Source organism: Poecilia mexicana, unplaced genomic scaffold (assembly GCF_051168715.1).
Source record: "Poecilia mexicana isolate PSO_F unplaced genomic scaffold, ASM5116871v1 scaffold_6, whole genome shotgun sequence".
Taxonomy (NCBI): Eukaryota; Metazoa; Chordata; class Actinopteri; order Cyprinodontiformes; family Poeciliidae; genus Poecilia; species Poecilia mexicana.
The window spans coordinates 14299513-14314360 of NW_028263375.1; the positions used below are offsets into that span (position 1 = coordinate 14299513).

The 14848-nt window shown below is 39.9% G+C and overlaps 1 protein-coding gene across 1 annotated transcript in view; it reads left to right on the forward strand.

The window, feature by feature from the left end:
• otogl (otogelin-like) overlaps positions 1-14726 on the forward strand; it is a 33799-nt gene extending 19073 nt beyond the window's left edge. Inside the window, exons 34-58 of the mRNA XM_014983025.2 lie at positions 576-693; positions 785-864; positions 951-1591; positions 2151-2328; positions 2410-2552; positions 2636-2659; positions 3715-3807; positions 3894-4083; positions 4365-4582; positions 4824-4965; positions 5401-5586; positions 5727-5939; positions 6033-6137; positions 7227-7334; positions 7412-7513; positions 7589-7693; positions 7831-7871; positions 7959-8022; positions 8136-8314; positions 8434-8538; positions 8620-8739; positions 10633-10678; positions 11436-11507; positions 13828-13907; positions 14042-14726. Coding sequence (XP_014838511.2) covers positions 576-693; positions 785-864; positions 951-1591; positions 2151-2328; positions 2410-2552; positions 2636-2659; positions 3715-3807; positions 3894-4083; positions 4365-4582; positions 4824-4965; positions 5401-5586; positions 5727-5939; positions 6033-6137; positions 7227-7334; positions 7412-7513; positions 7589-7693; positions 7831-7871; positions 7959-8022; positions 8136-8314; positions 8434-8538; positions 8620-8739; positions 10633-10678; positions 11436-11507; positions 13828-13907; positions 14042-14242 — 3554 coding nt within the window. The 3' untranslated portion in view covers positions 14243-14726. The remainder of the gene's footprint in view (positions 1-575; positions 694-784; positions 865-950; positions 1592-2150; positions 2329-2409; positions 2553-2635; positions 2660-3714; positions 3808-3893; positions 4084-4364; positions 4583-4823; positions 4966-5400; positions 5587-5726; positions 5940-6032; positions 6138-7226; positions 7335-7411; positions 7514-7588; positions 7694-7830; positions 7872-7958; positions 8023-8135; positions 8315-8433; positions 8539-8619; positions 8740-10632; positions 10679-11435; positions 11508-13827; positions 13908-14041) is intronic.
• The last annotated feature ends 122 nt before the right edge of the window (positions 14727-14848 follow it).

Below are 14848 nucleotides of genomic sequence, written 5' to 3' on the forward strand. Positions count from 1 at the left end.
AGCTGTTGCAGAGTACTGTTGCTGATAGGTCTATTTCCTGACTAGTCATTTTCTTTTTTTGAAAGACACAAAAACCTAAATACAGAGCTGCTCATGGCATTTTACCACTGCTCTGTGGAGTCTTTTGATATGCAATAAAACAGCATGATATGCACACTATAAAGAAGCAGAGAAGAAAGAACACATCCAGTGAGTGATTAAAATGTTCCCAGAAAGTATTGCACTTACCCCTCTGTCCATAATAAACCCATTTTTAAATGATACTTCTGTTTAGAAAAAAACACACATGTATTTTGAGCACTAACAATGCGATATATTATTGTACCATTTTCTCCTTTTCGTCTTTTACATTCATCAGTTTTTTGAAAACTCATTTCTATTAACTTATTTTTAAACTAAAATGATGCATGTTCTGCATGTCTGCTGTCTTCTGCATGCTGTGCAAATTTTACTGCTGAATTTTGTGGATTTGACTCATGCTTACATATCCAAATTGTTATTGGGCTCACTGTCTGTGCACCTATTCAAACTACACAGAAAAAGCTAACTAATATGTTTATCATTTGCTACTGCAGACAGTCCTTTTGTTATACCATACCGCATGATGTGCGAATGGCGTTATCAGGCTTGTGCAAGTCCCTGCGTACACACATGCAGTGATCCAGATGCGACCCGCTGCCAGTTCCTGCCTCCGTAAGAAGCTTGGCTCAACACGGGCCCTTGTTGTACTACCAACGTAATCTATGATCAGGTCTGGCAACGCAGCTGTTTGTGTGTGTTATAGGGTGGAAGGCTGTTTCCCTCGCTGCCCAAAAAACATGGTGCTGGATGAAGTCACAAGACGCTGTGTCTACTCAGAGGACTGTGAGTGCAAGCATGATTTTGTCTTTAAATCGTGTAAAAGGTTATGATTTATGGTGCATTCATGTGTACTAACTTGTCTCCTGTAGGTGTTATGCTCCCCTCAACTCCAACGCCTTTTGCATATGTGACTCGGTCCAACAGAACCACTACGCCACCACCAACTCCAACTACAACCGCGAAAGCAACAACAATCTCCTCCACCACTGTTAGTCCCACCACATCTGCACCCACCACCACCACACCGACTGTTCCCACCACAACGGTAACCACTAAACCAGTCACTACTCTGCTTACAACATCTCCAACCACGACTCCTGCTTCTACTACAACCATCGTTACCACGACTCCATTTGAGACTTCCACCCCCACTACAACTGTGATGAGCCCCACTCCAACCACAGAGATCACCTCAACTACTCCCTCCACTTCACCCACAACTACTCCCGAGGTTACCACACCAACTACACCGCTTGCGACGTCTCCAACCACCCTGCCACCAACGACCACCGTCATCACAACTGTCCCCACCACGACTGTACCTGAAACCACGCCCACAACTACGTCACAACCACAAACGACAATCACCACAGAGATTTCCACCCCAGTGGAAACGACCACAGCCCTTCCTTCAACTGAGCCCACCACTGTTACCAGCACAGAGATGATCACAAGCCCTGAAACCGAAGAAGTGTCTACCAGGATCCCTTGGCCCACTGGTCCATGCACAGTAAGTGTTACTTCTCCAGGTAAATTTATGCCCAAAGACAAATAGTCAATCTTGTTGGCAACATTTTCAAATCCAGGTTGTTTCAGGACCGATGGATGTTATAGAAGTCTTCTATAACTAAGTAAGGCTGAATGGACTAAACTCCATTCAGCCTTACTGTTATCTCCTCAGTGTCTTGCTCTCTCATGTTCTCTTGAACACTAAATAAACATCTGGCATATTATACAATCTACATGTATGATTCTTTTTAAGTAGCATCTTATCTGGCAGTAAGAAACCATGCAATTTATGGTTTAGCATCGTGAAAAGATAACAATTTATGGATCTCCAGGAAGAATATTTGGAGGAAAGCCAAAGACTGAGACTGTTGGCATGATTTAATCATTTAATCGTTTATTTTAGAAAGACAGTGAGCTACTATGGAGTGTGAACTTGCATACATAGGAATGTCTTGTGTGATGTCATGTTGACACTAAGATAGCTGCTTAAAAAATAAACAATTTAATGTAAAAAAAAAAAAAAGAAAATATCACTCCAAATATGTCAACTGTGTCCACAGCCTCCATTCTCCTATCGTATTGATGAGTGTGCCGAGCTAATTTGTTTCAACGGAGAGCTGCTCTTTCACAACTCCTCTCTCCACTGTCGCTACAATACTGCCCCCCCTCAGTGCAGTCTGCTGGGCCTGCCTATCCTCATCAACACAGACCCCTGCTGCCCACTGTGGCAGTGCCCATGTAAGATTTGCTGTAAACCTTAGAAGAATAATTAGGTTGAATCGCCTTCTTCCTGAAAGCTCTCCTGTTTGCTTCTTTCAGGTCGCTGCACTGTGATGTCAGATCTACGCGTGATCACATTTGATGGTAACAATGTGGCCTTGTATGACAACGGTTCTTACATTTTGGTTAACCTGCCGAGAGAGACGATTATTGGCACAGTGGAGAAATGTCCAACCAGCCAGGTAAAGCATCAAAACATCTGACGAAGAGAAAGAAATAAAATCTGAAGAATTTGTCTCAGGTTTATCCTTTGTTTTGCTTTTAGAGCGTAAACTCCATCAGACGAACTGTGAGTGGACGACTTCAATTGCATCTGTTGTATCTGGGCAAAAGCAGCTAATTTCTCTCTGCCGAAATGGTCCCAAGTGCCATGAAATAGTTTTCATACCCTTTTCACAGTGTGTCACATTACAACTACAAACTAAAGTGTACTTTGATTCGATTGTTTATGATACACCAATACAAAGTATGGCCGGTTTTTCATTTGAAACAAAAAGGATTTCAAAGGATTTTGAGAAATCATTGGGTGCATTTGTATGAAACTGTTTTTACTCCAATACTTCTATATAGAGCAATCTTCAGTAGTTCACCTGTTTGTTAAATAGAGGTCATTTCAGTTTAAATGTAACTGTTCTGTGAAGGCTTGAAAGGGTCGTTAGGAGCTACATACAAAACAATGTGTGTCAGCAGACAATAACTGCACATTACCCTGAACTCCATCCCCAAAATTAGATATAGTGGTGCCAGCATCATGCTGTAGGGTAGTTGGTTAGAACTGATTGAAAATGGATTTAGTTAAAAACAGGGCTATCCTAAAAGAAAATGTGTTGGAGGCTTCTAAATATTAGCTACTGGAGTGAACGTTCACCTTTCAACAAGAAAACGATTCTAACATTTAGCAAAGCTTCAAGGCTGTGATTTATGTCAAATCACATATTTATGTGTTAGAATGTCCCAGTCAAAGTCCAGGCTTTAAGCCAACTGAGAATCTGTGACAAGACTTTAAAAAATTCATACCTCAACAAAAGTAAAGCTGTAATTAGAGCAGAAGGTAATTCTACCTTCAGCCTCCCCCATATTCCCAGGAGGGAGACTGAGTACAAATGCAAGCCACATATTTTAGATATCTTTTGTTGTTGTTTTTCATCAACTTATTTGATAACCATTTATCATTTTCTTCCATTCCCAATACCATTTCTGCTGATGTAATTTAAATCTGAAAAAAAAAAATCATTTAACTTTCTGAATATAACATGAAATTTGAGAAAAGATTCAATATATGTGTGGAAAGCTTTGCAAAGCACTGTTAGTGTTATTGCCATCTGTAATTTCCATCCTCCACAGAGTCCTACTGGTGGAACATCTGGTCTTTGTTTCAAGAAGCTCAACATCACTACTTCCAACTACAGAATCATTGTCAACAGACTCGATCGCAAGGTTCCCCTCTTTACTTTATCTAACGCACGAGCAAACGCGTAATTTTCCTTCAGAATTGAGTGATTTTTATTTTCATGTGGTTGAAGGTGACGGTGAACTACAGACCTGCTAAGCTCCCGTTCTCACGTCACTCCTTTTATGTGGAAGATACAGGCAGCATGTACCTGATCCACACACCTGGCAGCATCAGCATACAGTGGTATCACAGCACAGGGATTATGGTGCTGCAGTACAACGCGCCTAGTCATGCGTTCGTCCCCACTCGTGGCCTGTGTGGTGAGTCCATGCACACACACCACGCTCATCAGCACCAACCTCATTTATCTAAGTGCTGTTTTTTCAGCGCCTAAAGGCTTAACGTCTGCACCGCTGGATCACATTGACTAGAGCCATTATTGGATGTGACAGTTTGAGATTCTAAAAGCCATTTAGACACGTTACACAGTTCCAGACAGGCAATTATCTCACCTTTAGCTTTCTATTGCTCACTGTCTAAGCAGCAATGAAACTTGAATTGCACCAACAGCACCAAAACAGCTGTCTGCCCGATCTGCCAGGTTGCTGTGATGGGAATCCAGAAGATGACCTGAAACTCCCGAACGGCACGGTGGTCAGAGAGGTGGGAGACATGATGCTCTTTCTGCAGGCGTGGAGAGTCCATTTGACAGATGAGACCGAACACACACGCAGGGTGGGAGACAACTGCACCACAGGGGACTGTTCCACCTGTCTGTCTATGCTCACCCAGAGAGCCTTCACACCATGTCATAGCAAGGTACTATCAAGGCTCCACACTGTGTTTCACACACCTGATTTTGAAGCAGGTGCTGACTTACTTTGTCATCATTTGAGGAATCAAAACGGATACAAGTCGGTTTATAAATTAAGCAGATGACAATTGAGTCCAAATAGTTTGCCAAACATTTTACGTAATAATTAAAAAAAAAAATTTTTTTTTGAGAATAAAATGAATAAATTATAATTTTGACATATCAAAATCCAATACAAATTTGCAGGTGCCTCCAGAGCAGTTCTGTGACATCATGTGGGCAGGAGACTTGCATTACAAGGATCATCAGTGTGACTTTCTGGCTGCTTATGTGGCAGTTTGTTACACGCACCAAGTCTGCATCAGCTGGAGGCGGCACAACTTCTGTCGTAAGAACACACAGGCAAATAAGTCTCCTACAGTCATTTTCAAAAGTGTTCCTACCTCTTTAACTTTATATTTACTGTTTAACTGAAAATGTCTCTGTTCACAACCACCACATGCATCAATGTGTTTAACTGGGGTCTTATGACAAAACCAACGCAAACGTCTGTTTAATCAGATTAAGCGTCGAGTATTTTGCAATGCAGAATAGGCAGATGTTTCACTCTAGATGTGCAAATCTGGTAGACGCATACCCAAAAAGACTTTAAGTTGTTATTGCAGCAAAATGTTGCTTAACCTACTATTGACTCAGGGGGGCTAGTAACCTGTGGGATGTGGAAAAACCCAATTGGTATGAATACTTTTGTAAGGCACTGTCTGTGTGTAAATGTGTGCTCACTTGTGTTTCTCTGATTGCTCGCAATCCTGTCGTCTTGCAGCATTAAGGTGTCCGCCTGGTAAAGAGTATCAGCCCTGTGTAAGCACCTGCAACAGCCGCACTTGTCTGAACAAAGACTACTACGAGGAAACCACCTGCTCTTTCATCAGGGAGGAGTGCGTGTGTCGCAGTGGAACCATCCTGCACCGAGCCGACTCTCCCTATTGTGTCACCGAAGATCGATGTGGTGCGTGAAGAGGCTTGTAAAAGCATTCCTTTGTGATGAAAATGGCTCTGTCCAAGATTCTGCTTTACTTTCAGGCTTTACAAACACATACATTCCCACAGAGTCGACGTGTTCTCTTTAATGAATTGTGGTTCGTTCAGTCTGCACAGACAACGAAGGCAACCCCCGGGCCCCAGGAGAGGTGTGGAACGGCTCCACTCGAAGCTGTTGCCTGTACAAATGTATGGAGAACGGCTCTGTGGTGGCGGTCGAGCCAGACTGCAGTGCTGTCCCGACGCCGCTGTGTGAGAGGGAGGGAGAATATGTGCTGGATGTACTGGAGGAAGGGTCCTGTTGCCCTAAGAAGATCTGTGGTGAGTTCAGTATCAAAGTCAAGAGAAGTACCTCTGGTTATCAGAGATCATTTTTAAGTGAACTCTTATATTATTGTTTTCTTTGCCTGTCAGAGTGCAACATGACCATCTGTGACAGTGAAGCTCCACCTTGCGATAATGGAAACAGACTGGTCATTGGTTACAGCGCACTCTCCTGCTGCCCGGAATACCGATGTGGTAATGTGCAAACTTTAATTCTGCCTTCTTTTGAATAGTTTTGCTTCAATCGAAATTAAATTGTCTCGGTTTATTTATTTTTTCAGATTTTCACAACAAATGTCATATTATGAGAAAGGGATGTAATTCATATCCACCAATGCAGAGTTCAGTTCAAGTCAAATGCAATCGGTTTGGTCTGATTCATATCAAATTACTTACAGTAACAAAATCACTTCCTTTTAACAGCAAGAGCCAGAAGCAGAACTAGATTCTGTGGGTAGTTTTCTTTCACAAGGGGTTAAAAGAACTGGAAGCAAACACTAAAGTACAGAAACACTGTTCCATTAGTATTTTTTTAGAGAGCAACAACTGAAAGTAACAGAAATAAACAGGAAAACACTAAGCCACAAGTGAGAAAACTGAACAGTACTCAAATGACTAATTGCAGCTAAATCTGGGCTAATTGCTTTTATCCAGAAAAAATAGAACTTAAGCACCAAGCCAGGGATACTCTCTATTGGAAATAAAAACAACAAAGGGCACTCAGTTAGTTGAAACCATGACTCCTTTGTCCAGAAAGAAACACTGAACCAGGTGTTCTTTCCATGGGAAAGAAAATCAAAGAATACATAATTATTAGCAGCAGTTGCTCTTTTCATAACTCTGCATAGAACAAGACAAAGCCAAACCATGAAGCAATGAGCCAGATTCACTTTCTGTAGAAAAACAATACACAGATGTGAAGGAAGCAAAAGCTACTTCATTGGCTTTGTCCTTTAAAAAGAAACTGGTAAACATTGAAGGTCAAAAGCAGGTCTACTTTCTATAGGTAAAAAAGAGAAAATAGACACCATTAAACGCTGAATCACTGGATCAAGGAGAAAAACAAACTAAAACAATCAAGTTAATGCCTGGAACAGCTTTGGCTACGGCCTCCTCCAGAAAAGTGACAGCGAAACACAGGATCAGCTGGGCAGACATGCTGTCTGTGGGCAGGAGAAAAACACAAAGACATTTAAAAGTTATCAGCAGCAAGACTGGCAAATAATTCATCAAATGAAACGCGTATTTATTCAACCTTCTCCATCTGTACCTCATCTTCCTCAGAGTGTGACCCTATGGCGTGCCCTCCTGTCTTTGCTCCCAACTGTAGAGAAGATCAGTTCCTTGTTGAGGTCAGGGGTCAAAAATCCTGCTGCTACTCTTACCTTTGTGGTAAGTTATAATTGCTTGTCAGATTTGACTTATGTCATTATCCTTCTATAAATTAGTTGTGTAATTGTCCATTTTAGTGTGTGAGTCGTGCATTGAACCCATTCCCAGTTGCTCTCACGGAGAAATTCTGGCTGTCGATCCAAATACCACCAACAGCTGCTGTCCCCAGTACCACTGCGGTAAGCGCTTTGGCTTGTGTATCCGTGTGCATTTGTGTCTGTGTTTTTAATACGTTTACTCCCGTTTTTCCGCAGTGTGTGATGTTAATCAATGCCCTAAATCATCTCTGAGCTGTGCACCTGGTCTCTCTTTGGTTGAAACTGCTGCACCCGGTGACTGCTGTCCCCAGCATCACTGTGGTAAATGGACGGCAACACATGCACTTCATTTGCTACTCGGCTGATGCGCGCAGTTGTCTGAAGAGTTGCTATGCCCGTCACGTATTTATAAAGTTTCACACGACTGCTCTCTTTAACTTTGTTTCCCTTATGCACAGAATGTCAATGTGAAGACCGAGCTCTCCCCATGTGTCAGCTGGTAAGTAAGCAAAGCGCTGTATCAGAAGTCGCTCTTCGCCAGAAAGCAAGCAAATTCAGTTAAGTAAGCACTTTGTTCTTTACTCAGGGGGAGGTGCAGGTTGAAGTTCCTGACAGCAGCACCAACTGTGGTTGTCCTCAGCATGCATGTCGTAAGCGTAACCTTTGCTCAAAGGGTCAAAAGATTCAAGTTACCAAAGAAAAGCAGACTTTTATCGTGTTCATTATGATCATATATTGCATGTTTATTTGTGTTCATTTATAGAGAAGGCTGAGGTGTGCCTTTTCCAAGGAGTGACAGTTCTGGGTCCAGGCCAGTCCCTGGTCCAGTATTTTGAAGGAGAGCTGTGCTACACTGTCCAGTGTCTTCCTTACAAAGACCCACAGACTGGCTTCTATGCAATGGAAATCACCTCTGTTAACTGCTCCCAAAAGTGTGGATCGGTATGTGTGGTGCTGCACGAAATATGACGGATCATATCAATGCTAACAGCAATTCTGTGATTTTCATCTCAGCTGGGCTAAAACTCCTGTTTATTTTTTGATTCACTTCCTGGTCTTAGCACCAGGCGTACGTCCCTTCTACAGACCCTCAAGTGTGCTGTGGCTCCTGTAAAAACATCTCTTGTACTTTCACCAACGAAAATGGGACAGCAGAATTTTTCACTGTAAGAGCAAGCCACGCTGCACGTGCTAACCACTCTTTCGTTGCAGGGTCTTTTAAAATTTGCTATTGTGTTTGTGTGCAGGCAGGGAGTTCCTGGGTGGAAAACTGCACGCGTTATGATTGCGTGGAGACAGCGGTCGGAGCGGTGATACTTGCATCTGGTGTCATCTGCCCTCCTTTTAATGATTCAGAATGTATTCAGGTCAGAGCCTCTAAATCTACTCATACATGTTGTTGGATGTTTCTTTAAAATTGGCGTGTCGTCGTTTAGTATGAGATTCAGGGACAGTCTACTTTATTTTCACCCCTGGTAAAAATGTTGCAAATCTTTAAACAAACGTGTGTTTTATTGCAGTGGCACAATCTCATTCAGAAAAAAAAAATTCAGTTGGAAAATTATTACATTTAGCAAAATCACAGATGCTCTAATTATTGGTACTCCCTAATCGTCCTTCTGATTAGTAATCCATGACTTGCTACCTCCCTGTGGTATAATTAAGATTTTACAGAATTGCCTTTAGACACTTCAAAATTAGAGAGATAAGTAATCACTTGTGATTCAAACTTCAAAAGTCAGGAAATAATATATATATATATATATATATATATATATATATATATATATATATATATATATATATAATTCAAATAAAAAATAAAATGAAGTGTTTAGTTTATTAAAAGTCTTTTAATAAACTATATATATATATATATATATATATATATATATATATATATATATATATATATATATATATATATATACCGTGTTTCCCCGAAAGTAAGACAGTGTCTTACTTTCTTTTTATCCCCAAATCCCCACTATGTCTTACTTTCGGGGTATGTCTTATATTGGAAAAAAATTGTCAAATTTTTTGTTTTTACCATAAAACGCGGAAGTGGGCAGGAGGCGGTGCTCATTACGATCAGAGGGAGGTGGCAGACGCGGCGACGTATGGAGAGGGGGACGGTGCGGACGTGGGCAGGAGGCGGCGCGCAGCTAGATGAGAGGCTTATATTAGCCGACCCCCCTGAAACCCCTGATACGTCTAACAATCGGGGGTGTCTTACTATCGGGGAAACACGGTGTGTGTGTGTGTGTGTATATATATATATATATATATATATATATATATATATATATATATATATATATATATATATATATATATATATATATATATATATATATATATATAAACATATATATATATATATATGGGGGATCTGTTTTTATTTATAAAGAGTTCCCACAGGAGTGAGTTGGTTGGATAATATTCTTCTTATCCCAATGAATATCTTATTACAGGATTTGATGTCGTCATTACAGGGTATTAATGTCTATATTTTAATCAGAGAAACAGTTTTTCTTCCTCTAATTTACTGTTTCCATGAATGTGTTTGTCAGGATCAAATCATCTAAAACTGAAAAATGTATCATGCGTCTGTATGAAATCTGAGTTTTTAATAACTGTTATGCTGAATCCTAATAGGTACAACAAAGTAACTCGTCTCCTTAAACTGTTGAGGGTGTGTGTTGCTGTGGGCCTGTTTTTCCACTAAACACTTTGAAATACCAGGACATTTTAAATGAAAAACTTCTTCCTGGTCTCTAGCAGTAAATTTCAACCGCTGCTTTGACGATCAAATATGTGGTCAGCTCAGAATTGGTTCATCTGTGTCAAAATCACAAAGCCCTCCTTGTATGGCTATACTAGTATCCGAGTTCTAAATCCAGTGAAACCCTAGTGGGCGAGAGGCATGTGCACGAAAAGCGAGCGATAATCAGAACGATCTACAGAGATTATGGAAGCAGAGATAACCAAAGATCCCTCTTCTTTATTCCCCCAACCTCAGACAATGTTATAGGTGAAAAACTGAGACACGTACTGTTAGCAAAGTGAGCTGTACGAACAAGGTTTCGGAATTACATTATTCTATGAAAAATAAAAATAAAAGATTAGTATTAGTATATTTAAGATCTTTTACACATCTTTACCAGAGATACCAATAAAAGTGTCTGTAGCTGTATCTTCCTTTGAATAAGAATTTATTATAACTCTAAGGTTTTTTTAATTCTCCTCTCTTCTTGCAGAGCGGGGGTGTAGTTCAGAGCTATGTAGACGGCTGCTGCAAGACATGTGAGTCTCCAGATTTATTTGGGGCTGCTGGTAATGCTTTGTGCAGCTGATTAGAGGGGTGAGTGCTTTGTTGCCTGGCAGTGGATGGGCTTATTGGCTGAATGGTTGGGCGGTTTGGCGGTTTGTAGAGGGTGGAGATAAAGCCTGCCAGCCTACATTTCAAAGTCCCCTTGGCCTCCTCAAGTGTCCTCACAAACATTTGCTCATATTTTAAAATCGATAACACGGCTCAGGATAAAAAACAAACAAAAAAACGACAAATTGGGTGAAAATGTTAGAATAATGCTGCTAAATCTGTCTGAAAATAAACTGCCTCGTGAAATGTTTTGCGAACGAGAACATTTTCTATCTTTGTGGATTTAATCTTAAATAAAAGTGGTGTCAGTTTTTCTTAATTTTTTTTGCACTTTCAGCTGCTTGCCTTCCTTTGCGGTGTCCTTGCAGTTTTGTGTTTTGGGCTGCTCAACGGTGAGTGTTTTTTTTTTTTTTTTTTTTTCTTTTTCCCCAATGAGGATGTGCGAGGGTGCGAGGTTTAGCGTTTGCCCTGCGGAGCTTCGTAGTTCATTAAGTGTTACTGTGGGACTGGCTGCCTCGAGTTACTCCCCGAAAAGGAAAACATTTTTGTGCATGCGGTGACTGATTTGCTCCACAGTGTGTTTGTGTGTGACATGCAACTGCCTTTCTTTGAATAAGTCATAACTTGTGTTCTCCTGACGCCATTTGAACCGGATGGCTGCGGTCCTGACGATGCTCCCAGGCTCTGGACTGGGTGTTTTACCGTTTACCGTTAACCCCATAACACCCACTGGTAGTACTAACTGTGATACAGGTACCACCACTTTGCACTACTCCACTTTATTACTTTTTGACATTTATTTTTTAATTATTTTGTTAATTTGTGTGTTTAGTTTTATTTATCTTCTTTTTAGATATGTGATAAAAAAAATTGTCATTAAGTTAAATTGCTAACATTTTTCAGTAGCAATTAAAAGTTCTAGTTTTGCATAAGTAATAACATAATTTAGCTATCTATGATTGTTTTGGAAGATTAGTCAAAAGCCATTCTGTGGTTATTTGTGGAAAAAAATGTTGCCTCCCCACCAGCCAAGTGACAGTCAAAACGAACACCTACTGCTGGGCAACAAAAAGCCCTTCTCTGTAGGAAGGAGCCAGGATGTTGGTGCAAAACGTTACAAGGAATGTCAGTTTCTTGGAAGAGAGTATTTATTTATCAATTTATTAGAAAAATTATGTGCTTGTAGGCATGGGCTGGTGTGACATTGAAAGCATGCTGTATGATAACCTCATGCATCACGGTACTTAAAAAAAAGTATTGGAGTGTTAGATCATGTCACTGATCTGTGACTCCTGACAAGTCCGAGTCGAATTATTTTCATGTAAGCCAGAAAAGCAACAGTTCTTCCGATGAATGTCAAAATCATGTAGCAGATTATTATACAGTAATTGATCCTCTGCTGTTCATTATTTGTTAATTTACATTTAAAAGATACAGCTGAAAAAAGTACAGAATAAAAATGCATTAAATTTAATCGTCATGTCTCATAATGCTGCCAGCACCAGTTCTAGCTTTAGCTCTAAGAGGCACTACAAATCGATTTTGTACAGATGCACCTACTGACAGCATATTTATGATGGCAACCAAGTTATCCTCACAACAAGTGAGTCACATTAAGCCCCATAGGTTGAGTTGACACAAAGCCACAAGTTCAGGACAAACAGTGCGTGGATTGTTCTGTCCCATTAGCTGCACGTCACTAAATGCACCTTCTCTGCAAGAAAACATCCGATAAATGACTTCACAATTTTGTCATTTAGTTTTATTTTTCGGTAAAGTGGAGAATAGTCATTCTCTGCCCTTTCTTGATAAACTTCTTCTCTTGAAGGGCAGCGTTTAGGAGCTTGTGATAAATGTCATCACTGTTCTGAGTGAATTAATTTGATTACATGGAGAAGAAAAAAATCTTCAAATTAAAATGCAGCTCTAAACCTTAGAGCTATGACAAAAAAAAACAAAAAAAAAACACTTGAATGTTTCACATAGTTTTCAAGATTAAAAGTTTACAGGAGTCAGTCCCGTCTTCTTGTTGTTGTGGTCCATACATGTACCACTACACACCTTTAATGTGTCCTGACAGGAGTATTGATGCTCATCTGTCTACCTCTGTTTAAATCCTGGCCATATTCTGACTGAAATTATCCTCATTTTGTCTTTAACAAGAACCCATTATGCTGCTGTGTTCACCACCGGGTCGTCGTTCCCTTGCTGTGTGGCTCTGTTTGTGATCTTAGGCAAATATTTTTGCAATTTCATAATCTGTGTCATTTAAAAATACAGATTTCGGAACTTGTGCAACATCTGGTTTATGTCAATTATTTCAAGCTAAACTATAAATAAAGCATTGTATGGACTGTGTGGTGGTGAGATGTGGCCTTTAATATTCTCCTCACCACCTGACAAGTCTTTGCAGAAATCCTCAATGAATTACAGCTGCTATAATACCATATATTATTTACTATAATACTGACTCCTCACTATGTTAATTGCCATGTAGACTATTATCCTGTGGGTCTACATTCACCTCTCTGTCCACCCTTGTTTTGGCAACCTTATGCAGATATCTTCAATATCTGTTTCATATTTCTGTTCCTTTTAGAACAAAACCAGTACTGGAACTACTCAACATGTGTCAGAATTATGTTGTAAAGCAAAAAATATACAGAGCATTGAAGAGAAGTGCAAAGTGTCCTTTGTTAAGGATGATAGGTGTGTTACTTTGGTTATTACTCCATCCTTGTCTGTTTTTCATGACCAGAAATAATTCCAACTGAATTTGTCTCAGCAAAAGTGGGATAGGTACACTTATCATTGACTCCATTAACCTGAAAAGATTTTCCTCCCTTCAGTACAATATTTGGCGTCTTTTAAAATCATAGGGGTAATACACTGGAGACATTTTAACAATTTTAAAACTAACTTTTGAAATCCAAGGTATACAATGACACTGGTTCCGGTCCATGCCTACACTTCTGTGGTAGTTATTTGATCAAGTTTTTATTTTTATTTTTTATGTGACCGGTTTTGACCACTGTTTGATGTACGAATATGAACTCCTTATCAAAACACCCAGGTAAAGAGGATGGGAAGACGTGTAAGCGTGTGGCCATTCGGACCACCATTAGGAAGGACGACTGCAGGAGCAACGCACCAGTAAGAGCCACTAAATGAAACACGCAAATATAGAATGACACGGAGTGATTGGTGAAAAAATATTTTAAAACCACAGCGATGTGTTCCCAACTTTCCACTTGTGTCCTCATCAGGTTTTGCTCCTTTCCTTCCAGGTTACAGTGTATTCATGTGATGGAAAATGTCCATCTGCCACCATATTCAACTTTAACATCAACAGTCACGCAAGGTTCTGTAAGTGCTGCCGTGAGAGTGGACTACAAACACGGACCGTCTCGTTGTACTGCTCCCGGAATGCCAGCATGGTGGACTACAACTTCCAGGAACCTCTTGACTGTTCCTGCCAATGGAACTAGAAATATGAATAAGTGTGTGACCAACATAAAATTATTTTTTTGTGGGGTGCATTTGGATTAATATTGTAAAACTGGCCAACCATGAAAAAAAACCAGCCATTTTTCTTTTATTTTCTTTTACTTTTTTATGATAGCCGACTGGCTTGTGTCGCAGTTTTGATAGAATTATTGATGTGAGTCTTCCAGTAGTTTTGTCTGCACTTTAGTTGTGTATTTTATTAAAACCAGCTCTGTGAACCCCTGTCAGTTTTACTTGGGCTTCCAGATTAGTTGTGCATTTTTTCTGCATATCAACAGCTAATAGGTTAAAACAGCAGTTCCTACATTGATATCAATGTTGTATTCAGATTATAAATTGGCATTTTCTTTGCATTATCTGATAAATATAACTTTGTGGTGTGGTTCTATAGAAAATTTAAGCAGTTGTTTTTTTTGTTTGTTTTGTTTTTTAAAGTAAATCTGTGTAATAAAGGACTTGATAGTGCTTATGTCTGTTAATGAGCCCAGATAACACTTTTCATTTCATGCATCCTATTTATTATACACACACACACACACATATATATATATATATATACACACACACACACACACACACACACACAC